This window comes from Enhydra lutris, unplaced genomic scaffold (assembly GCF_002288905.1).
Source record: "Enhydra lutris kenyoni isolate GAN:26980312 unplaced genomic scaffold, ASM228890v2 scaffoldscaffold2, whole genome shotgun sequence".
NCBI lineage: Eukaryota > Metazoa > Chordata > Mammalia > Carnivora > Mustelidae > Enhydra > Enhydra lutris.
This window is the reverse complement of record NW_019154086.1, coordinates 32454867-32479324: the sequence shown is the minus strand read 5'-3', so window position 1 is coordinate 32479324 and position 24458 is coordinate 32454867. Positions and strand designations below refer to the sequence as shown.

Here is a 24458-nt window from a genome sequence, read left to right as displayed (position 1 = left end):
CAGAGGGAGAGGGTGAAGCAGACCCCCTGCTGAGCAGGGAGCCCAGCTCCATACCAGGACCGCAGGACCATGACCTGAGCTGAAGGCAGACTCTTTATCAACTGAGCCACCCAGGTGCCTCCATCTAAGATATTTTGAAGAGCTTATATCAACATATAAGAAATATAAACACAATAATTTGGCATGAATTCATCTCAATGACAATACACTGGCTTAAAAAAATCATTATGGGGGCACCTGGGTGGCTCAGTGGGTTAAGCTTCTGCCTCCGGCTCAGGTCATGGTCCCAGGGTCCCGGGATAAGCCCAGCATCAGGCTCTCTGCTCAGCAGGGAGCCTGGCTTCCCCGTCTCTTTCTGCCTACTTGTGCTCTCTGTCAAATAAATAAACTCTAAAAAAAAAAAAAAAAGAAGATTTCTAAAAAATATTTAAAAAACATCATTATGTTTGTTTGCTCATCATTTTGTTCAAACTGTTCACATTATGAAGGAACCAGTAGTATCATCTTTCTATGCTACAGTGTCAACACATTCAGATGGCCCTTCGCATGCATTGCAACTTCCTTAAATGTTTAGAAATCCCACCTGAAACTCGTTACTTTGCTTCTCTTTCTCTGGTTGTCCAAATTAAAAATCAACTCAGTAATAGTAAATCACTCCTCTCTTTTCTATCTACATGCTTTTTATTTCCCACCTTCCTTCTATTCCTTTTATTCCTAATTTTTTTTAAAAGATTTTATTTACCTATTTATCAGAGAGAGAGAGAAAGAGCACGTTTGCTCCCAAGTAGGGGGAATAGCTGGCAGAAGGAGAAGCAGACTCCCTGCTGAGCAAGGAGCCCCACACAGGACTAGATCCAAGGGCCCTGGGATCATGACCTGAGTCAAAGGCAAACAATCAACTGAGCCACCCAGGCTTCCACTTCCTCCTATTTCTTCTTTTTTTCCCCCTCTCTCTTTACCTACAGTAGTTGCTTCCAAGGTTAGGGGCAAGAAGGACTTGCTACCTGACTTGCTACTTGACTCGTTCAGTCTATCAGCTACTTCCTTTTCTTCCCTTGAATACTTTCAGGTTTCATCTTCTTCTAGGGATTCTGATTTCCTACACGGCCTCCTCCCCATAATAAACTAAAAAAAAAAAAAAAATTTAAGGGGTCCTTCTAAAGTCTTTCCATCATCTAATTTATAGTTTGTCCTATCCCGTCTAGTCTGCATATATTCTTATTCTCTTAATTCAAGCAATCGGTCCATATTCTGAAAGATGTCTTTTTGTCCTAAAACAACTATTTGGCTCTACCAATTAGCCACACAAGGAATTTTTTTTGGAACATTTGATATTTTAGTACCTCAGCACACATTTTTCTTGAGCTTCTCAAAAAATGTTTTATTTAGTTGTGTTTTTTAATAGTGTCAAGGTATCTTGTGGGCTATTAACTGTTAAAGTTATACCTTGCAAGTTTTTTAAATGTTTTGCATTTGATATCCTCCTTTCATATGTTTTATCCATTCCAGTGTGGTTGGAGCACTGTGTCGGAATCAAATGCGGAAAGTGCAAGTCAGGTGGGAGAAGTCCAGGGCTGCCGTAGACAGTGTGCTTGCCTTGTGCCCAACACAGTCATGCCGGCCAAGAGAGAAAAGGGAGCTGGTGCTCTGCCCACCAGGTGCCGTGCTCAGCATGAGGCTATGTTCGTCTAAGGAAGGGACGCTTTGTCAGTTCACACAAAGGTGTCAAATGGGCTGGTGGTGACCCAAGAGCAGATCATGTATAGGAACTTTTATTTTATACTAACACCCTGAGAAACCACTAAGAGGGAGTAATATAATCCAATTTGCATTTTGTAAAGAACACCCTGCTGGGTGGATCATGAATTGGAGAGAAGAAGGAAAGGAAGTAAGGAGACCAGTAGAGAGTTGATGGTGGCCAGAACTAGTGTGTTAGGAATGGAAATGAAAAGAAATGAATGGATTCAAGGCATCTTTTGGAGACAAAGTGAATAGAACTTGGTGTTGGATTAAGGGTAAAGGATAAAAATGATGCCCCAGTTGCTGACCTGAGTAACTAGATGGAATGTGGTTACTGTGTCTTGACTGGGGAAGGAACAAGTGGGGAGGGATTGTATCTAGTTTTCTGGTTCAAACCGTTTATTTGAGACACCTGTGTTATATCTCAATGGCTAGCAGGGGCCGGGTAGATATAAGTACCTGGAATTTAGAAGAACATCTGTTTTTTGTTTTTTGTTTTTTCCTGAGTGCCCCTGAGGCTTCCCTTGCCTTTAGGAGTCTAAGAAAAACACATTTGAGCAATGCTATCATGTTCCTAAAGGATCCTTAGCATCCTTTTCCTCAAACAATCCAGAAACTTATTTTGAAAGAGCCAAAATAACTCCTTGCATTGAGTACAAACATAATTGTTTTGCCTTGGAGGAAATGCTTAGTCCTATAACGGTACAATAAATGTGACTGACCCCACATTGGGGCTAGTCTTTTATCTGTATTTTATTTAATTTGAAGGACTTTATGTAAACTTTCTTAGCAAATCTTCTGTTTCCTGGTACCCTGGCTTCAGTGTTTCCCTGAGAAATTCACGTTGACCTCTTTTTTCCTCTCGTAGTGGTGTGAATCACTGTAAGTCAAGTTTGACAATTATTCTCGCCAGTTATCTGGCATTTACTCCCTCTAGGAATTTATAATCATGGTGCAATGTAAATCTAGAATCAGCCTGTCACTGAGGTGCTCTAATCTCACTAGATGAACGACGAGGCCTGAATGACTCCAGTACTCAGAGATTTGTTCTCTCTTGCTAGGCAGAGCCAAAAGCAATGGTTAAAAACCACAGGGAGAGAGATGTTGGCTCAGCTAAAGGAAAAACTGCCTAACACTTAACACTGTCTGAAGATGGAAATGCTTGCTGGGAAGGAGTGAGTTATGGTTTCTAAGTGGTGTTGAGGCATAGGGCAGACAATCATTTGATGCAGTCAGTCTATCTGTAGGAGAGACTGAAGAGTCAGAGCACAGAAGTCATCTCCACTGACTATTGAATCCCTGCTCATGCTAGAGCTTTATACAGTTATTTTGTCCTGTTTATCCTCATAACAACTCCCAAGAGAACGAGTTGTAACTCTACCAGGAGAGGTTGCAGTCACAATTTAAGATTATATGGTTAGAATGTGGCAGAGCCAGGGTTTAGAGCCAGGATTTAAACTCAACTTCGTTTGAATTCAAAGCCCTTGCTTTTCTTTCCACAATTCACAGAAGCTTGAGAAATAGAACCAGGGGATTTCTAATGTCCCTTCCAGTGCTGCGGTTCTGTATAAGTACAACATGAATACAAGGCATCCCCAACTTGACTGTGTTTTCCTTAATCATCCTTCTGGCCTCTATCATGTTAAAATGATAATTTGTGACTCTCAAACTTTCTGGGATCACCATCAAGAGAAGAGCATTCAAAAATCATTTGTACTTTGTATCCCCTCTGAGCTTTCAGTGGAATGTAGTCTAAATCCTCCAAATCTTTATTTTTTTTTTCTTATAGGGTTTCTGGGAGGGACTGAGTTTATAATACAAATATACAGAAGACTAAGCTTTTAATATTTCTGAAAACTGTCATAATATATGGTCCTAACTTCTCTACTCATTTTACAGGTCTTAGAAGATCTTGAAATATTTGACCTAAAATCAATTTTTCTGGTCTAAGTTCTGAGTCAGATTATTTTTAAATATTAGAATTTAAAAATTAGATTCATTAAAAAATTAATATTAGAATTAATTATTTTAAATTAGAGTCTGAAAATAAGCTTGATTTACTCATCTTAAGGTCAAATGCCTTTGTATGTGTGTTAAATGCTGTTTTCTAGATTGAAGCTGAGCTGGCCAAGGAAAGAGCCCGACACTTAGTTGAATTTGAGGAGCAAGCTCTGCTTTTTAAGGAAGAAGCTAAACTGGAACTTGATATTGAAAAGGAAAAACACCAAGAAATAATCCAAAAGTATAAGAAAGAACACGAGGAACTACAAACAAAGGTCTGTGATCATGATGTTCATTGTTATTTAATGGGTTTGAAACTATAGATGTTGGTTATTTCCTTCTAAGAACATTCTACAGTATTTTTAACTCAAGAAGCATTCCTGAGGTTCATTATGCCTTGGTTTTAACTACATAGGTGGAATGGTTTGGATAGTCTACAGAAGGAATAGCTGAGATAAATCCTATAAGCATATAATACAGCTACTAATGGAATTTTTTCTACAAAACTTTTTAAAAAAGATTTTATTTATTTGAGAGAGAGAGAGAGAGAGATCACAAATGGGGATGAGGGGAGGAGAAGCAGACTCCCCACTGAGCAGGGAGCACAGTGCACTAAGGGCTGGATCGTAGGACCCTGGGATCATGACCTAAGCCAGAAGTCTGATGCTTAACCTACGGAGACACCTAAGTGCCCCCAAATAAACCTACTTTTAAAACAACATAAATTAGGGACATTAGGGTGGCTTAGTCAGTTAAGCATCTGACTTTGGCTCAGGTCATGATTTTAGGGTCCTGAGATCCAATCCCAGGTTTGGCTCAGCTCTCAGTGGAGAGTCTGCTTCTCCCTCACCGTCTGATCTCCCCCCACTCTATGCTCCCTCTCTCTTTCAAATAAATAAAATCTTTAAAATAAATAAATAAAAATAAAAGAGCATAAATTACATAAATAATAATTAGCATGGTTAGATATACCAATACCTCAAATATCCAACATCAAATGATAATGATAATGATAATTAACATTTTATTTACAACTAAAGCTAACAACTAAAGCCTATCTCTTTCAATTGCGAATATTTCCAATTCTAGATATTTTTGAATGATGGGAAATATTTTAAGAACATAATCCTCCTTCATAATTTCTGAAACGGTATGTCCTAAACATAATTTTTTTAAAGATTTCATTTTTAAGTAATTTCTACACGCAACATGGGGCACGAGCTCACAACCCCAAGATCAAGTCCCATGCTCTGCCAACTGAACCATCCAGAAGCCCCCTAACCATAATTTAAGGATTTGTTTAGGTTGCCATGTTATTATAAGACCTCAGTGTCATATATATATGCATGTTTTTGTGTATATGCATATGTTTGTGTGTATGTATATGTGTGTGTATTAACCAAGACCCAGTGGGTAAACTCACTAACAGTCTGGGTAAATTAAGTATCAAATGAGGGTTAATGGCCTCTACAGGTGTACAAGAGATATAGTACAGCCTTGCCTTCTCTCTTTTTTTTTTCTCTCTCTTTTTTAAAGATTCTATTTATGTATTTGACAGAGAGGAGAGAGCACAAGCAGGGGGAGCAGCAGAGGGAGAGGGAGAAGCAGGCTCTCCACTGAGCAGGGAGCCCAACACAGGGCTCAATCCCAGGACTCTGGGATCATGATCTGAGCTGAAGGCAGACACCCAGGCACCACTGATTCAGCCTTTTCAATAGCACTGTGAATGATAAGCAGGGCCAGCTACGTGAGTATATGACAAGTATAGTATCACAGGGCCCCACACTCAAATAAATGGCCTCATGCCACTTGGGTTTAATCCTCTGTAAATGTTGTCTTGAAATTCTTAATAATTTTATCTTTGAATTTGTGTTTTGTAAATAATGTTCCATTGGGACAATGGTGCATTAGCTGGGAGCTTGAAGTCTCAGCTCACCCAAATTTCTACCTCTTCTAGACTAGTTTTCTCCAAGAAGAGGCCTCTTAAGGCAGGGGTTGCCAAGGGTTATGGTTTTCCAAAAGAAGTCATAAGCCCAGATTTTGTAAGTAAATTCTCTTGATTTTTAAAAGCTGACTCCCTTTTTGAAGAGATCAAAACACATTTGTGGCTCTGTGAGTCTTCTCTCCTGAGGATAACCTGATCTAGTTCAGTGTCAACTCTCCTCTTAATGATGGAAACTACTGCTCAGACCTAGCAATGATCCTCTTCCTTCCTGGATAAATTGAATATAATGGAATATTAATTTAATTTTTAAGTTAGTCTGAATAGATTTCTTACAGAAGTTTCTCTTAATGTAAATTTAACATTTGAAACAGATTTTGGATACATAATGCTTAAGTAATAGTTCACAAAATCCTTGAAACTTTGTTCTCTGAATGTTTTCCAGATTCTTCATGGATTGGTTTCTGGTTGTACTAATATTTATAATATGATGATATCCATAGCATAAATAATAAGGATATATTTCATCAGAAGCAGCTTTGCTCTTCCTGGTTTGTTTTCTGTTCTTTGTTTTGTTTTTTAAGGAGAAAGAAAACAAGCAGCCTTTTCCCTTCTAAAGCTCCCATGACTCTCAGGAAAAGCTGTTCATCTTCTCTCATCTCTTTATCTAGAGGTACCACCTACAGAGACAGTATATTTTCAAACTGTTCTGGTAGTCTCTAGAATTGCCCAGTCTAATATGTTAGCCATGAGTGGCAACTATAATTTCAATTAATTAAAATTAAACAAAATTTAAAATTTGGTTCCTCAGTCACATTAGCCACATTTTAAATGCTCACCAGTTAGTACTGGCAAACCAAAGCCTATTGAGTGTCTCTCTTCCCAGCTCAGCAATTGGTGATGTCACCCTGGAATTGGCCGTGGTGAGAATATTTATACCGTGGAGACTAGATACAAATCTGGCTTTTGTGTGTATGTGAATCAGTTGTTAAAAATATATTTACACAGTACTGTCATTAGGCACCTTTGGCTAGTGGCTACCATATTGGACATCACAGAATATCTCTATCATCACAGAAAGTTCTACTGGGCAATGCTGCTCTAGAAGGTGTAGTGTCTGGGGTTCCTCCAGTCATTTTTTTATAAGAAAAAAATATATCAAATGAAAACTTTATTGCTATGGTATGAGTAGAATTTAACTGTGGTGCCCACTACATGCATCCCCAAACATCAGGCATTTCTAGGTCCCAAAGCCACCCCATACTGAATCCAGACCTGGATCAAGACTTGAGCTGTACTTGGTAGCTCAATCCAGACACAGATTTATATATTTCCAAGGATGCCCAAGTGATTAATATGCAATTCCATTTAAAGTGATAAAAATACATTTTAGTCTTAACTTTTAAAAAAGAAAATCTTGGAGGCTTACATAATGTCATAGGATTTATTTTCATTTGATCAGACAAGTACACTGATTATTTAGAATAAACCTCTTAGAACCTTAAGAACTCTGTGGTTACATAGAGATATTGCCTACAACCTAATAGACGATATTATCTTACAGATATCAGACTTAATCACAGGTGCTACCAGAGAGCTAAGGCTGGAAGTGGCCACCCTTGAAGAAAAACTCCGTGAATCTTGTATCCGCTACACTGAAGATTCTGAGTCAAAGGAGAAGGAAATCAAAAACCTGAAAAATGTGGTTGCAGAATTTGAATCCCGCTTGAAGAAGGAAATTGCTAGTAATGATTCTGTTTCGGAGGACTTGAGGAAGGAAATGCAGCAGAAGTCAGATGAGCTAGAAAGAGTAATGCTGGCACAAACACAACTGATACAGCAGTTTAACGAGTCCCAGGAACAGGTAGGGAGCAGAGGACGGTGGCATCGCCATTAATGAAAGAGCACACATTCTTTCCCAAAACTAGACAAGCAGACAGAAACATGAAAGGCAGCTTGGTGTCACTCAAAGAGTTGGGGACTATGAGTCAGGGACTTGGAATTACATCCTGGTTGTGTTCTTATCTAGGCAGTCACTTAACCTCTCTGCACCTCATTTCCTTTTCTGTAAAATGAATTCACTGGACTACATAATCTCTATGGTTTCCTGGCACCCAGTTCTACTCTGTTGTAAATGACCATTTGAAACTTCGGAGACTAGAAATCTTTGTGTATGTATGTCTTATTTGTTTGGACATTAAATCTTTGCTAAAGAAACTTTTAGAGCACCTGCTGCTTAAGTTCAGAAAATAATTTGGACAATATATTTTATTTTGTTTTTTAAGATATTTATTTATTAATTTGGGGGAGAGAGAGAGCGTGAGAGGGGGTGGGGGGAAGGGAGGGGCAGAGGGACAGGCAGACTCCCTGCTGAGCAGAGAGCCCAGATGTGGGGCTCTATCCCAGGACCCTGATATCATGACCTGAGCCAAAGACAGACACATAACTGACTGAGCCACCTGGGAACCCTGGGACAATATATTTTAAAAGTAATTTCTCTTTGGGCTTTATCTTTCTGTCAACCTAAACTATAAGGTAATTTACATGTGTTGGTCTTCTTTCTTATGTATGCACGATTATTTCAGCAATATTTTTATTTAAACTAGAATAGACTTATTTTAATTTGAGTTTTTTTCCTAAAAAAGTCTTATTTCAGAACTTCTAAGCAGTTTAGGTCACACAGCATGAAGGAGCCAAGATTCATATTTGAATTTCCATGATACAATGTTTCTTATTTCAGGAAACCTGAATTCTAGTGATTCTGCTTCTAAATTTCAAAGTGACCCTCAGGCTTAGCACTCAGCATCTCCAGGTTTCATTTCGTTTCGTTTCGTTTCGTTTCATTTCGTTTCATTTCGTTTCATTTCATTTCCTTCCTTCCTCCCTCCCTCCCTCCCTCCCTCCCTCCCTCCCTCCCTTCCTTCCTTCCTCCTTTCCTTCCTTCTTTCATTTTAAAATAACACTAAGCACACTACTTACCTCTCCAGATGTTTAGGGGGTCATCTGAGAGTCTTATGCTGACACACAACAGCACAGCCTCCCTGATAAAAGGAGCCTTCACAGGCAGGCAGGAGGGGGAGGGGAGAGCACACATGGACTCAGTTCCACTGAAGAAACCCTAAGGAGAGAGGCGATGTGGGTTTGCTTCAAGTGAGACAGTAGTGAAGCTCTAGAGAAGGAACGGCAGGTTAAGGGAAAGAAAGGTCAAGGCAATTAGACCAGCAGGTTTTCTAACTCTTAAATCACCAAAGAAATGTCAATATGGAAAGTAAGGAGTAGCCTATAAACCAGGACAAGCAGAAGAAATAGAAGGGTTGAATCCAGTAAGTATATACTGAGGCTCTGTGTAGGCACCAGGCACTGTGCTAGGCCCTATCTCTGCAATTATGAACAAGACTGACAACTGCCATTTCATGCTTTTGAAGAAAAATTTAAAGACAATCTTATATGAGTAATTAAATTGACATCCAGGGGCACCTAGGTGGCTCAGTTGGTTAAGCATCTGACTCTTGATTTTGACTCAGGTCATGATCTCAGGGTCATGAGATCGAGCCCCACATCAGGCCCTGCACTGATGTATGTGCTTGCTTAAGATCCTCTCTCCCTCTGCCTCTCCCCTACTCCCTCTTTAAAAAAAAAAAAAAAAATTGACATCCAGAGGAAAGAATGACCTAAACAAAGACTTAACATATAAAAAGCACAGACTGAAGTGTTAAAAATTGGCCTTAAGGACCTGTATTTGTTATCCCTTGCTGCACAATAAATTATTCTCAAATTCAGTAGTTTCAAATAACAAACACTTACTATCTCATAGTTTCTGTGGGTCAGGATCTGAATGTGGCTTAGCTGGGTACCTCTGGCTTAAAACCTCTCATGAAGTAGGTGTCAGGGGATCAGGGGTACAATTTTGTCTGAAGGCTGAACCAGAGGAGGATTTGTTCCCATGCTCACTTTGTGGTTGTTAGCAGGATACATTTTATTATGGCTGTTGGGCTGAAAGCCTTAGCACCTTGTTGGCTATTGGTCAGAGGACTACCTCAGTTCCTCGCAATAAGGACCTTCTCCATAGAACAACTTACACATGGAGCTGGCTTCCCTCAGAGCAAGCAAGCTGGCAAGACTGAGAGTGCAAGAGAGGGTGTCACAGTCTTTAACCTAATTTCAGAAGTGACATCCCAGTGCTTCTGCTAAATTCTGTTCATTAGAAATGAGTCAGTTAAGTCCAGCCTGCATTCAAGGCAAAGGGATTGCACAAGGGGGTGAATAAGCAAGAGGGCGGGGATAACTGGGGGCCATTCTGGAGGCTGCCAATCTCAGAGGCACTAGAGGTAACTTTGACAAGAGAAGCTAGATTAAAAGTGAAGAGTGAATTTCTTTTTCAGACAAAGGGAGCTAGATGTGAAGCCCTTCCTGGTCATTAGTTGTAAAAGGAAGCCCCTTAGAGATGGAGTTTGTTTGTTTGCGTTTTTAATGCACAGTTTTGAAATATACAAGACACTGGTTTGGCCCATAAACAATCATTGATCATTACTGGGGAATAGAAAGGGATCATTCTTTTTTTTTTTTTTTAAGGTTTTATTTATTTATTTGACAGAGAGAGATCACAAGTAGGCAGAGAGGCAGGCAGAGAGAGAGGAGGAAGCAGGCTTCCTGCAGAGCAGAGAACCTGATGTGGGGCTCGATCCCAGGACCCTGGGATCATGACCTGAGCCAAAGGCAGAGGCTTCAACCCACTGAGCCACCCAGGCACCCCTAGAAAGGGATCATTCTAAAAGTAAAGTTACCTAAGGACAATCCTGGGAACAGACTTCCTTTAGCTAGGGTGGGAGGAAGGAAGGTAGATTAGATTTTCCATTAGAAGTTAAATAATTACCATTGAACTGTAAGAGTAAATAACTAAGGCTGGTTCTCTGGTTAAGCATGCCAAAGTCCAGAATATTCTTATAAAAAAGAGGAAATGAGACAATAAAAGTGATAGGATTTATGAGCCAGAAAGAATAGAGGTGGTAGTATGTAAAGTGAAAAACACTATTATTTTGAGCATACATTCCACACACTTGAAATTTCTCAGATTCTAGAGAAATAAACATTTAAGTGAAGAGCAAATTCTCATTAGAATGAAGATAAATTAATGGTCTAATAAGGAAGCTAATTAAGGACAGGAAAGCCCTATTCTCTTCAAGGGGTCAGACAATGGGTGGACTTTGCTTTTAATTGTTTGAAGAATGTTCTCAAGGATAGGAGGAAAGCCAGAGCCTCTAAAGGGCAAATGGGCATCCCTGCATGAATTATTGGAGAGTGTCCACAGAGACAGCGGGGGTCAAGAAGGTGAAGCAATGAGAGGTGCAGGTGAATAAGAGGAAAAAATGGAACGTAAAACTGAATGGGAAATGTGAATGAGAAAAGAGGGCCCATGAAAATTTTTCATAGGGAGAAGACACATTTAAAAAAAATTGAAATAATTTTTTTAAGATGTTATTTATTTATTTAACAGAGAGAACACAAGCAGGGGGAGCAGCAGAGGGAGAGGAACAAGTAGGCTCCCCACTGAGCAGGGAGCCAGATCCAGGGCTCCATCCTAGGACCCTGGGATCATAACCTGAGCTGGAGGCAGAGGCTTAACTAACTGAGCCACCCAGGCATCCCTGAAATTTTTTTTTAAGGAAGAAAGAAGTCAGAAAAGAAACTTAGTATGTTAAAGAACAGAACATCATCATTTAAAACCAGGTTAAAATAGATCACATGCTTCTTGCTGCCAGTTTTCCTTCCTACTAGCTTTATATGAGTCCTGTCAAGATAGTGTGGCCCCGCCCCACCCCACTGTCAGGGGTCTTGTTGTAATCCAGAGGAAGAATGTGGTAAGTCCAAAAGTTTTAAAAGCTATCAATTTCTCTAATCATCTAATGAAACTCAAAGACATTCAAAGATAAAAAGGAATGTTCTTGATTAAACTTGGAGAATTGAATACATATGTTTATCTATGCTTCATCTCAAAACAGCACTAAAATGACAGTGTGAATACATCCATAAGGAAAAGAGAACAGGAGAGGAAGGAGTTGACATCAGATGAAAGAGATATTGACCAAATTTTGGAAAATAATTCAGAAGTAATTAGTAGACTGTAGGATGTTAAAACCTAATGCCTGTGGGGATTGGGGTGAACCCCTAAAAGGATTATGTGACATAGCCCTAGAAAGGCTCAGGAATTGGAGATACCAGAACCTTCTGAAAGAGAGAAGAGTGAATCTGAAAATGGGATTGTATGAATGTAAAAGGAACAGATAGATCCTCATATGCCCTCCCTAACCCCTAAGCAACCCTCACTCACCATTCTGGCAGGATACCAAAGATTTACATTCTAGAAAAACTGAATGTGAGAGGCTTTGGACCTGAGGTTACAGAACAGCAGAATGTAGGAGAAGGCTGGAATGAAAGTCTTTATCTTGAAGAGTGAGACCTCCTCTTCCACTTTACCCATTTACTTCCCAGAACACAGACAACTGGGTTTATATATCAACAGCTAGGAAATTGGAAGTGCCCTCTCTGGAGAAATGAGATGGCTCAAAAGACAAGACAAGACCTATGGATCCTGATAATTGGGGTCTCCCAGTGCAATGACGATAGTCATGTCTTATCTACCCACTAAGAAGTATAGCAAATCAATAAGCCCCCACGTAAACTCTCATGTAGCTTCCAATAACATTTTGGAGACTCATTTTTAAAAACATGAACAGCCAAAAGACCACCAAAAGTTTTAGAAATACCTCTAATCTGAGACAGAAACAAAGATCAAACAGATAAGTAAAAAAGAACTCAGAAGAAAAAGATACAAAATAATGCAGGGAGAAAATGTGAGCTTCAAAAATAGCATAATTAATATCCTCAGAGAGAAAAGAAAAAAATATTGCATCCTTAGAACATGAGGAGGCGGCTATGAGTAAAGAGTAAGAGTAACTATTAAGATATAAGAGCTGAAGTAAAAAAATCAATACTTGGGTTAGATGATAACGATGAATAAATTTTCCAGAAAGTAGAAGAAAGCGAGGATGCGGAGAAAGGGGAACCCTCCTACACTGTTGGTAGGAATGCAAGCTGGTGCAACCACTCTGGAAAACAGCACGGAGGTTCCTCATAAAGTTGAAAATAGAGCTACCCTACGAGCCAGCAATTGCACTACTGGGTATTTACCCTAAAGATACAAATGTAGTGATCCGAAGGGGCACATGCACCCGAAGTTTTATAGCAGTAATGTCCACAATAGCCAGACTATGGAAAGAACCTAGGTGTCCATCAACAGAAGAATGTATAAAGAGGATGTGGTGTATATATATATATATATATATATATGCGTGCGTGTGTGTGTGTATGTATGTACATACACACACACACACGCACACACACACACACACACACACACACACATATATATATATATATATATATATATATATATATAATGCAGCCATCAAAAGAAATGAAATCTTGCCATTTGCAACAATGTGGATGGAACTAAAGGGTATTATGCTGAGCGAAATAAGTCAATCAGAGAAAGACAATTATATGATCTCTCTGATACGAGGAATTTGAAAGGCAGGGCAGGAGGTTGTGGGGTGGTAGAAAAGGAAAAAATGAAATAAGATGGGATCGGGAGACAAACCATAAGAGACTCACAAACTGAGGGTTGCTTGGCAGTGGGGAGGTAGGGATAGGGTGACTGCGTTATGGACACTGGGGAGAGTATGTGCTATGGTGAGTGCTCTGAAATGTTTAAGCCTGATGATTTACAGACCTGTACCCCTGGGGCAAATAATACATTATTTATTAACAAAAATAAAAAAATAAAAATAAAAATAAAAGGCAAAAAAAAAAAACTAGAAGAAAAAAGCAGAAATGGAGAAAAGAAAAGAAAATTAGAAGAGATTTGGAAAGAGAGAACAGAGAAAGTAAAAGAAAGTTATCCAGAAACTAATCAAGATCATTTCTGGGGCGCCTGGGTGGCTCAGTGGGTTAAAGCCTCTGCCTTCGGCTCAGGTCATGATCCCAGGGTTCTGGGATCGTGCCCCGCATCGGGCTCTCTGCTTGGCGGGGAGCCTGCTTCCCTTCCTTTCTCTCTCTGTGTGCCTCTCTGCCTACCTGTCTATCAAATAAATTAAAAAAAAAAAAGATCATTTCCACATACTGAAGGATGTACATTTCTATAATGGATGGTAAAGCAACCACATAAAGCACTTCATCATGATATAGCAATACTTAAGGATAAACATGAGTACTTAGAAAGTTTCTGGGCTGGGGGTTGGGGATCGGGAGGGTGGGGGGAGGGGTGTCACTTAAAAAGGATCAAGAATCAACATAGCCTCAGCATTCTTAACAATAGCAGTAGAAACCAGAAGACAGTGGCTTCCACATTCTGAAGAAAAACTATTTTCAACCTAGAATTCTATAGCCTGCCAAATCAATCAAGCAAGTGTCAAATAAGGATATTCTCAGATATTAGAGTTCTCAAAAATGGTACTTCCCTTTGCAGCCTTTCTTGGGAAGTTATCAGATGATATATGACACCACAATGATGGAACAAAATAAGAAAGGAGAAGATACAGGAATCAGGAAGTAAGAGTTCCAACATAGGAGAGAAATGGAGAGAATCCCTAGGACGATAGTAGGGAGAAATCCAAGAATTACAGCAGGGCACCAGACTTAGAGAACAACCAGGCTGGGTTCGTCAGAAGAACAGAGGATTTTTAGAAGTATGTTTCCAAAAACAAAGAGAAGCTGCTGGATTACCTGGAGAATTTGAACATGTTGAAAATATTTACATTTCTATAAGTGGGTTTGACGAAAAATTAGTAATCAACACCTAGAACCCTAAGCAGATAAACAGTGGTACAATAATTAACTTTGGAAGGAAGCCATACAAGAAGGAAAATGTAACCATAGTACACTGCATGGCTCAGGTATACATAATATTTATATACTTTAATCATATAAAGTAAAATATAGATTTGATTAAAAATCATCATGGAGGTTGGGAAGATTTTCCAATAAAATTGAGATAGAAATTTCTCCCAGGAAAAGAGAAATATCTTTGGGGGTGACTGTGAAATATCTACTAAGAATTAGAATAGGAAGCTAAATCTTCATTTTCCATTCTATGAAGCTGGTAGATAATGACTTCAAAACTGAAAAATCATGAGATAACCATAATGTTATTATTTAGGAATATGGAAATAAATATCACAGGAAACCGCTTAAAAACCTGAAAAAAGCTGTTTCTGGGACGTAGGACTTGGAAGTATGAAGGAGTGCTTTTTTTCATTATACTGTAGTACTATTTTAATTTTTAAATATGTGTTAGATGTTATTTTAATTTTAAAAAAATATGGAAAAGAATAACATTAAAAGGACCTAATAGAAAAAGTGGCAGAGAATAGGATAAAAGACAGTGTTTTAGAACATGTAGCAAGGTTTTTAAAAAATAGATGCTGGGGCACCTGGGCTTGGGCAGTTAAGCATCTTATTCTTGTTTCTGCTCAGGTCATGATCTCAGGGTCATGGAATTGAGTCCCTCTTCTGACTCTGAGTTCACCGCAGTCTGCTTGGGATTCTTTCCCTTTCACTGTCCTTCCCCCTCTGCGCCTCTCCCAACTCAAGTACATGCCTTCTCTCTCTCTCAGTCTCTCTTTCTCTCTCAAAATAAATAATAAAATTTTTAGAAAATAAAAATAAAAAATAGATGCTAAGAAGAAAAATAGAGCAAAAGGATACTTTCTGAAAGAGAGGTCCTGTGGTCAGAGGACTGTCTGAAGAGATAATATTCAAGCAGACCTAAAGTGAGGACAGGAACATTCCAGGCAAAGGAAATGTGAAGTGTAAAGTCCCTGCAACCAAGAACATCTTGGGAACTTTGGAGAAACCACAGGGAAGTCAGTAAGCATTGTTTAAGCTTAGTGAGCAAGGAGGACAGTGGTAGAAAGCAAGGTTGGAGGGACTAATTCATGTGGAGTCTATGGACTTGCAGCAAGGACTTTGGATTGTTCTCTTAGTGTGATGGAAAGCCACCTGGAGATTATGAACAAGGCGGTGACATGATCTGATTTATTTCTAGAGGATAACTCTGCTGTGGAGAAAATAGGTCGAAGAGAGGCAAAAATGAAAACAGAAGCACCAATTACAAAGCTCTTGAAAAGGTCTAGAAATGCATGTATGGTCATAGTGATGAAAAGGGTGAGAAGTGGCCAGAGTCAGGATATATTTTCAAGGTAGAGGCAACAGAAATTGCTGATGGGTTGGATGATGTGAAAGCAGAAAAGGAATCAAGGAGGATGCCAAAGTTTGGAATGTCAGCAACGAAGTGAGTGAAAGTACCATTTACCGAGATGGGAAACATTAGGAAAGGAATGCAACTGGGCAGGAATATCAAGAATTTGATTTGGCACAAAATAATCTTAATGTGTCTATTAGATATCCAGATGGAGGTATTAAATGGTCAGTATGTTCGTGGGAAGGCTGACTAGAGACTGATTTTGAGACAACCACATGTAGCTGATATTTAAGTCTTGGTACTGAATGAGATCCCAGGAAATTGAGATAATAGAGAGTTGAGAATAGGCACTCCAACTTTTAGAGACTTCAAGGAGGAGAATCCAACAATGGCATCAGAGAAGGAATATCTAATGAGGAGGAAAGCTGGAAAATACCAGCAAGGACTCTAAGGAGAAAAAGAATTTAAAGAAGGGAGCACGCAACTTCTATGGGGCCACAATCCCTTATACAAATGTTGGTTTCAGATAGGTTTTGAAATTCAAATTATTTCATATTTTAGAAAATTAGTAAATTACCTATGCCCCCAGAGATCTAGGGCGGACCCTCTCACGCAACGACATCAATTATTTCTACGCTGAAGCATAGGAATAGCCCCACTGAGTGATTTTGTTAGATTTAGATTAGATTTTGTTACCAAATATTGTGAGTTACACAAATTTTTCTTCTCAGAGGTTGGTGGATGTCAAAATTTTGGCTAATGGATTGTAGGTGTGTACTTGCTTTCTTGACAATAGCTATTTTTGTTGGTTTTGTTCATTCACCTAATCATCTCTTGGCATCTTGGATATGATTTTGTTTAGAAAACAAAAGAGAGTGCATGAGGTTGCTCTGTAGGGTTACAGACACAGAGAGGTGATAGGAGAAAGTGAAGGAAGAATTTTCCCCACACTATCTACAGTGATTACTTTCTGGAGGGTAGGAAGAGATGGCAGGGTTTCACTTCTTATATTTTTCAAAAATTTGAGGATCATGGATGACTTTAAAATTTGGGGGGATTTTTAAATATTTTTTGAGAGAATATCTATTAAAAAGGAAAACTCATTTATTTAGGAAAGTTTACTAATCTGGCAACAATGGATCTATGTAAACTCAAGATTAAATTTGAGGAATACATGTTGTTTGCAAACACAGATAGCTTTTTTGTGAGAGGTATTTGCTTAGTTTTGGGATGTGCATATTCTATATTTACATATATTCAATTGATATAGATAAAATGGTACACATTTCTCTGGTAATCCCATTTATGAGCAAACAAAGTACTAGTTAGTATATCAACCAATGAGTAGTTCTCAACTTTGGGACCAAATACAATTAGAACATCTGAATCTCTTCTCTAACCTCTGGCTCCCCAGGGAGCAGGGGGAGAATTGGGGAAACTTTTAGGAGTCAGGGGCTATTCCTATGGTCAGTTGGCAGGGAGGATGGGTGACAGCCTGAGAACCTTAATGGTGGGGCATGGGACAGACAGGAGTGTGGTAGTCAGACTGAGAAGCTTCAGCATTTGAGAGGGAAAGCTAAACAAGACTGCCTTTTACACATCGGAGACTCTTTGTCCTGATGCAAAGTATAGATGCCAGAAAATTGACAGAATGAGAAAAAAAAATGTTTCTATTGTACTGAATTAATATCAATTAAATTCCTAGTAGATTATTGACTTAGAACAATGAATCCTGAACTCTGTGCCTTCATGGGCTCTTTCTCTCCCTTCAGAAAATCTGCTCTTGAAGCATATTAGTCCAAGGGATTATTTCCCTGTTTCTACTTCTGTTTTGGTGTATTAGCGGTAGTGATTTCGCAGTGCCCATTATGTTTGTAAGTATAGGAGTGCAATTTTAGAACAACCGGACTAACATCCATCTGTCTTACTTATTTCCTGGAACTATATTCAGATTCTCATTCCTGTCTTACCAAAGGGCCATTTTCACTGTTTTTCTGCAATGTTTTGGACTGATCAGATTAGTTCACCAGAAGCCTTAAATGGAAACCTAGCTCCTACTCATCGTTCTGATTACACCTTTCCCACCGTTTCCCTTTGTCTCCGCTTCCCCCGGGGTTCCCTTCCTTCCCCAGCCCCGAGTTGTTCAGCCATCCACTCACCCTGGGACATATCTAGTCTGGGTAGATGAAAACTATAATCTGATCGTTCCATGACTGGTTCAGAACTCACTGGGTATAAAGCACAAAGAAAGACACCCATCTGTGCTCATTCTTCACTGAGGACTTGCTTTCCTGGCATATTCCCCCAGTCGCCAGATTCAGTTGATTGCCATCGCAAATGGGACTCTCACCTTCAGAGTAATCAAGTTAGCCAGCAAAGCCTTCTCTTGCTTCTTCCACTATTTTTGGAATTGAAAGCAATCCAGCTGTCGCTAAGGATAAAAATGAAAACAAACATAAAAATAAACCACACTTACATTGCAAAGAATGGGGGGAAATTTAAAAATTGGCCATTTTTTAATATTAGAAATTTCAAACAGATGGCGAGCTAATTTATATTTTCTTTTTGACATTTACTTAGCCAGTGAGAGTACGATTAAGCCATATTTTAAACCCCCTCAAAGGGCCTTCATCTGAAAATGTTATAGACCCATCTATAGTTAATGTTCTGCACCATCAACAGAGCTTAAGGACCCAGAAACAGTAGTTCTTTCATGCCCAGGCCACCCTAATCAGGGGGCAGAAGGTTTAGGAACCTCCTGTGTGAAAATAATGGCCTCCTATCCTCCCTGCCTCCCATCTTGCCCCACTTGGGGCCATTTTCCCGTGTTAGCAAATGGATCTTTCCTTAATGCAAATTTGACCATGCCAGCCCCCTGCTTGAAATGAACCTTTCAATGACTCCATATGGCCCTCAGAATTAAGGTAAAACTCTCGTATTATCATGTTACTAAAGTCCTCTTCAATCTGACCCTGCTCACTCTTCTCTTCCTCAGTCCTGGTCTCTCTTCCCCCTTCCGCATTCTGTACCCAAGTCCTACTAAGCTACGTGTCATCCCAAGATGTGCCTCTCCCTGTCTACTTTGCCTTAGAAAACCCCACTGCCCCTTCTTCACCTGGCTCGTGTCTCCCTTTTCATTTTGACTTATAGTTTAGTTACAACCCACTGAAACCATTTTATCATGCTAAGATATGGCCAAAGATAATTTTACCTGAAACATTTATAATGTTATGGCTTCCCGGATTATTCTCAAGTTTGCCCAGGATTTTCCATCTTACTGCACTTCCGTCTTACACATTTTCCTTATGTTGTTCAGTGAAAACACACATTAAAACCCTGTAACAATACACCTTCAAAAACACAGCCCCAAAAGAGACATCTTGCCTAAATCACTGAAAGCAATCTAATCACAAGTGAATGATTCTTTTCCACACATGATGGAATTTTCCAGTAATGTGCCTTACTGACTTACTTATTGGCCCCATCCACGTGTGCTCTTGTCATGCCCTGTCACACACAGTCCACCCCTGAAATAGCAATCCTCTCAACTTGATGTGTTCTATTTCCATTTTGTTACTCCATAGTTGAATGAATTATAACATCTGAATTGCCTGTTGTACAAAACTGAGTTGTAACATCAATTTTAAAAGAGGATGGTAGCAGGGGAATCTGGGTGGCTCAGTTGGTCAAGTGTCTGACTCTTGATTTCAGCTCAGGCCATGATATCCAGAGTTGTAAGATCAAGTCCTGTTTCAGGCTCTGCTTTGGAGCCTGCTTAGGATTCTCTCTGAAGAATCCCTCTCTCTCAGCAAACCCCCCCCCGCCCCCGCAAAAAAAAGAGGAGGTAGCAGAGGATATGCAGATATTGTGAGATTCACCTGAGATTTCACAGCGTTTGTGGCAAAGACAAAAATAGAAGTTCTAACTGCAGGCTTTTTCAGTTGAGAGGTCCTCCTGGCTTGGAAATAATAGAAGAAAGAGAAATAGTCCTTTGTACTGGAAGCTAATAGCCTTGAAGAAGGATGAGTTCCAGAGAAGTGGGCCCCAGACCAAGATGGTCAGCAGCCCTTCCGAAGTTCAGTCTGGAGTTGGCGGGCACTTTGCTCCCATTAGACTTGCTATGGGACATCTTTGGGTTCACTCCACCTTTTCATTTCCCCCTTCAGTAGAGTGTCACTTGCCTAAAATAGCTTTTAAGTGACTTGCTTAATGGATGTTTTCCATAGAACACTGCTCCCTTCCTTTCAGACTTCAATTTAATTTTAGTAAATGGATTGAATTTTCTTTTTTCTTTTAATGAGAGCTCCTGTCATAACATCACCCATCACGTTATCCTTCCATATTGGTGGACCTATTATTCATGTCACCAATTTGTTGACCTCATTAGTTAACTGCTATTCACTCTTTTATATATACAAATAAACTTAAGTCTTTCTTACAGCTTTCTTAATCAGGGGATTTTTTATACAAAGATATTGGAAACCTCTTATATCTAATCACTTCAACACATTTTGCCAACTAACTCACTAGTAAAGAGAAAATAATACATTGATGGTTGTGCCTTTTAAAATAAAGTTTAGATTATGTTTAGAAAACTTGGGCAAAACCAAATGTCTTTTTTTTTAAATTGTTTCCGTGTCATAGAACAAAATGGTACCTGCTTGATATAACTAATTAGACAATTCATTTAGGCCTGGGCAGCTGGGAGCAGGGCTCTGGAAGCAGGCAAGACCCTGCCACTTCAGAGCTGGGTTACTCTCAGCAAGTCACATAAGCAGTGGGGCTTCTGTGTCTTTCCTTGTCAAATATAGTTGTTGAAAGCAGGAAATGAGATGACACCTAACATAGCAACTGATTAATCTTCTCTAGCCCTCCCTCCCTTACCTTTTCAACAAGAATTTCAGGTAGAGTTAATGAAAACCAGAAGAGAAGGCCACAAACATCATCCTTGGTCTCCAACTCCTCAAAAAAACAAACAAACAAAAACACAAACCCAAAACAACAAGAAAACAACAACAACGATAACAACAACAAAAGAACCTAATTGGAACAACAACCCTAACCTAACTGGAACCAAATACTTAACCTCATGATTTTTAAAAATATGTGATTATATGGACACATATGTGTGTTGCTAATATATGTAAATGATGAGACTTTGTTTGACCGTGACATGCTGCTGATTTTAGAGAAAATTATGGAGCAACTGTTAATCTGGAATTGTGCCATATTCTTCAATGCTGATTACCAAATTTAGAATTGAATAGAATTCTGATCATAATCACAAGAAACTCAAATACACAAGATACTACTTTCTTGGATACTTTGTTATTTAGTTCCACTGACAGCAGATTAGTCAGGAAAGCCTTAGGAAGATACTTCCTGCTGAGAGTCAGAGTTGGGAATGCCTTGGATAGTTTTACAAACACAATAACCTGACAGAAATTCACTTTAGTCAAAGACTCCTATAGCACAATCATTTTAATTGTGAGCTACCTTGAAGTAGCTATGGTGAAGCTACCTTGTTTACTGTACAACCTCTTTTTTGACATCAGACAGACATGAATGTCAGAAGGTTAGAAAGGTCCAAGACTTAATTCTTACCATGGGCCTTGAAGTAATTTGGATGAATTCCATAGATGAAAGATGGGTAGCTCTTTAACTAAAACCGTAGAGTCACAGAATTGGAAGAGGCCTTAGTGATCTCTAGTCTAGTCACACATTTGAAGCTTGAATTTGCTCCAGTATATCCCAGTCACGTGAGAATCAGCCTTTCAGAGTATCCTCTGGATAGCTCTGGCTATTAAAAAGTTATTCCTTATCTTCAACTCCATAGCTTTTGCCCTTGGCTCCAAATTCTGTTAAGAGACATAAAAAAAAAAAAGGCTCTGCTCAAACTCATGAGGCTGCAGACTTCTTGAGAGCAAGTATTGTATCCAAGTCATTTGACTTGACAAATGATTGCTGAATGGAATTAAAAGCAAAAGATGTTCTTTATTTTGATATAGATCTTTTTTTTTAAGATTTTATTTATTTATTTATTTATTTATTTGACAGAGATCACAAGTAGGCAGAGAGGCAGGCAGAGAAGGAGGAGGAAGCAGACTCCCTGCTGAGCAGAGAGCCCAATATGGGGCTTAATCCCGGGACCCTGGGATCATGACTTGAGCCGAAGGCAGAGGCTTTAACCCACTGAGCCACCCAGGCACCCCTATTTTGATATATATCTTACAAAATAGCAAATGATCAGTATATTTAAGTTCTACTGAGAAAGCCTTGTATAAAGTAACTGATTTTATTATTTAAATATCATGGCTGATATGTTCAATTCTTTCAGTCTTATAATTCAAGCAATTTTATCATATATATTGCAATTTACCTTCATTGTAAAATAACATACTTGCCCCTACAGATATTAGCTATTACACATCACACTTGCCAACAAGCTGAAACCCCACTAAAGTAGCCATCAGAAGTTCTGGGTTCCAGCCCCAGCCCCCCACTACCCATCTGAGTGGTCCTGGCTCTTGTTTCCTATTCTGCAAACTGCAAGGATTGAACCGGATGTCCTCTTAAAGTTCTTTCCTGCTTCACAAATCATTCGCATTTTTGACTTGTCTGTCCCATGTGGCAGAGTATCCACAAAGACAGTCAAAGACAAGGCTTCTGATTTCTGGTTCAATTCTCTAGTTACATTGCCAATAACTCTCCATATGTACAGTTTAAAGCTAGGGATGCATTCCCCCCTCTTTTCTCGTTTCAGAACACTTTTCTTCAGGAAACAGTGAGGAGGGAGTGCGAAGAACGCTTTGAACTGACAGAGGCTTTGAGTCAAGCCAGAGAACAGCTCCTGGAGTTCAGGAAACTCAGTGGAAGTTCACCTCTATCACCGTGTTCCCTTAGCCCGGGCAGCCTAACCTCCTCTGCTGTAGTGGTCAGTAATCAGGGAGAGAGGAGCCTTACAAGACCGAACTTTGGAAAAGGAATCAAAATCCCCAGCCTGCACAGAGTGTCAAAACCTGCCGCTTCCCCAACCTCGCCTCAGTCCAAGAGGCTCAGCGGCTCAGGTTTGCCCACTATCCCCCAACCCCATCCTCCTCCCAGGGGTCGAGCATCTTCAGTAAATGAGACCAGACAAAGGCTGGCCACCATTCTGCGGAGGAGACTGAGTCAGCAGGGATCGGTCCAGTCAGGAGCAGCTCCCCCCAGCACACCTGGTCTTCCCCAGTGGGCCAGAGATGCACGGTGACTGAGGATGACAAAGGTCAAATTATTATCGCAGATCAAGAATGTGTGTTTATAGATGTTTTTAATAAGATAATTGGGAAAACTAGGAATTGTGAAGCCACATTTTCTAAGAGACCTTTGAAGTTGCCATAGATAATGATGTTGTTGATATTCCAAAAGGCCAGTGTCCATATTTCTATATTGCATCTTTAGGTGTGGTATATGAATATACCCTTTTAGATAGCATAGGTGAAAATTTTCACTCATGGCATCTTTGCTATATATATATATTTTTTTTGCACCATTACAAGCAGATATATTTCCACAAAAAATTAGATTGTATTGGTTTTGTCAGTGTTTGTTCCTTTGTTGAGCTGAATGGGTGAAATAGATGTAATTCATATTTCCAAATAGAAAACAGAAGTACTTTAGTCCTACATTTGATAATTTCCAAAGTGTTTAGTTCAAATATTCACAGAATTCATCATCATCATAGAAACCTCTTTTTTACCTCACAGTCTAATTGGTTAATTCAGTTTCTTTTTAGGCCAGAAGTAATGATAGGTAAGGTATCCTTCAAGAAGGCAGTCTTCCCTGTGAACTTGGGACCTTCTAGGAAAAGGGACAGCAACTCCAATTCAAGAAAGATTTTCTACATTTTCTACATTTTTAGTAATCACAATCAGATTTTTATTTGATGCTCATATCCTTCAACCATTGGGAAAAGAACTAATTCAAGACTGTTCTATAGAGATACATAGTGCTAATTTGGGGTTCACATTTTATTACTCCCCAAGATGGGTGACTAGTTAACATATTTTCTGTTTTCAGAGTGAAAAATTAAAACGAGCAACCAAATCAGCTATTTTAAGTTAAAAAGCTTCAGGCCCCTCCTGTTTCTTAAAACACAACTCTTTACCTTAAGCTAATGTTTGTCTGTCTTTTCCCCCCTTGAAACTGAAATGTATTTTTCTTTCAGGACTGACTTTACTTAAATCCTTCATCTGATTCTATCAGGGACATCCAGGCTTCTTACTCCTGGATAAGGATATAATAACATGAAATATGGCACGTAAAACTCTCCTCTGTTTGGCTATCATCTTGATGAGAGAATCCAAAGGCACTTGGAATCCTTCACATCTGGAAAAAAAAAAGTAAAGCTACTAAGTAAATTCAGATTTATGTCTAATCTTTCAAAGGATTAGTCTAATCTACCAGTACAGTGTTTTAACCTCAAAAAAAAAAAAAAAAAAAATTCCCTATCAGGTCTGCTGATTTCCCTGACTAGTT

General features: G+C 39.3%; 1 protein-coding gene across 1 annotated transcript in view; it reads left to right on the top strand.

Moving 5' to 3' along the window:
* The window catches only part of LOC111146101 (leucine, glutamate and lysine rich 1), a 173937-nt gene extending 150747 nt beyond the window's left edge, over positions 1–23190 (top strand). The window contains exons 11-13 of the mRNA XM_022501491.1: positions 3852–4016; positions 7248–7547; positions 22705–23190. Of these exons, the coding sequence (XP_022357199.1) occupies positions 3852–4016; positions 7248–7547; positions 22705–23190 (951 nt within the window). The remainder of the gene's footprint in view (positions 1–3851; positions 4017–7247; positions 7548–22704) is intronic.
* The last annotated feature ends 1268 nt before the right edge of the window (positions 23191–24458 follow it).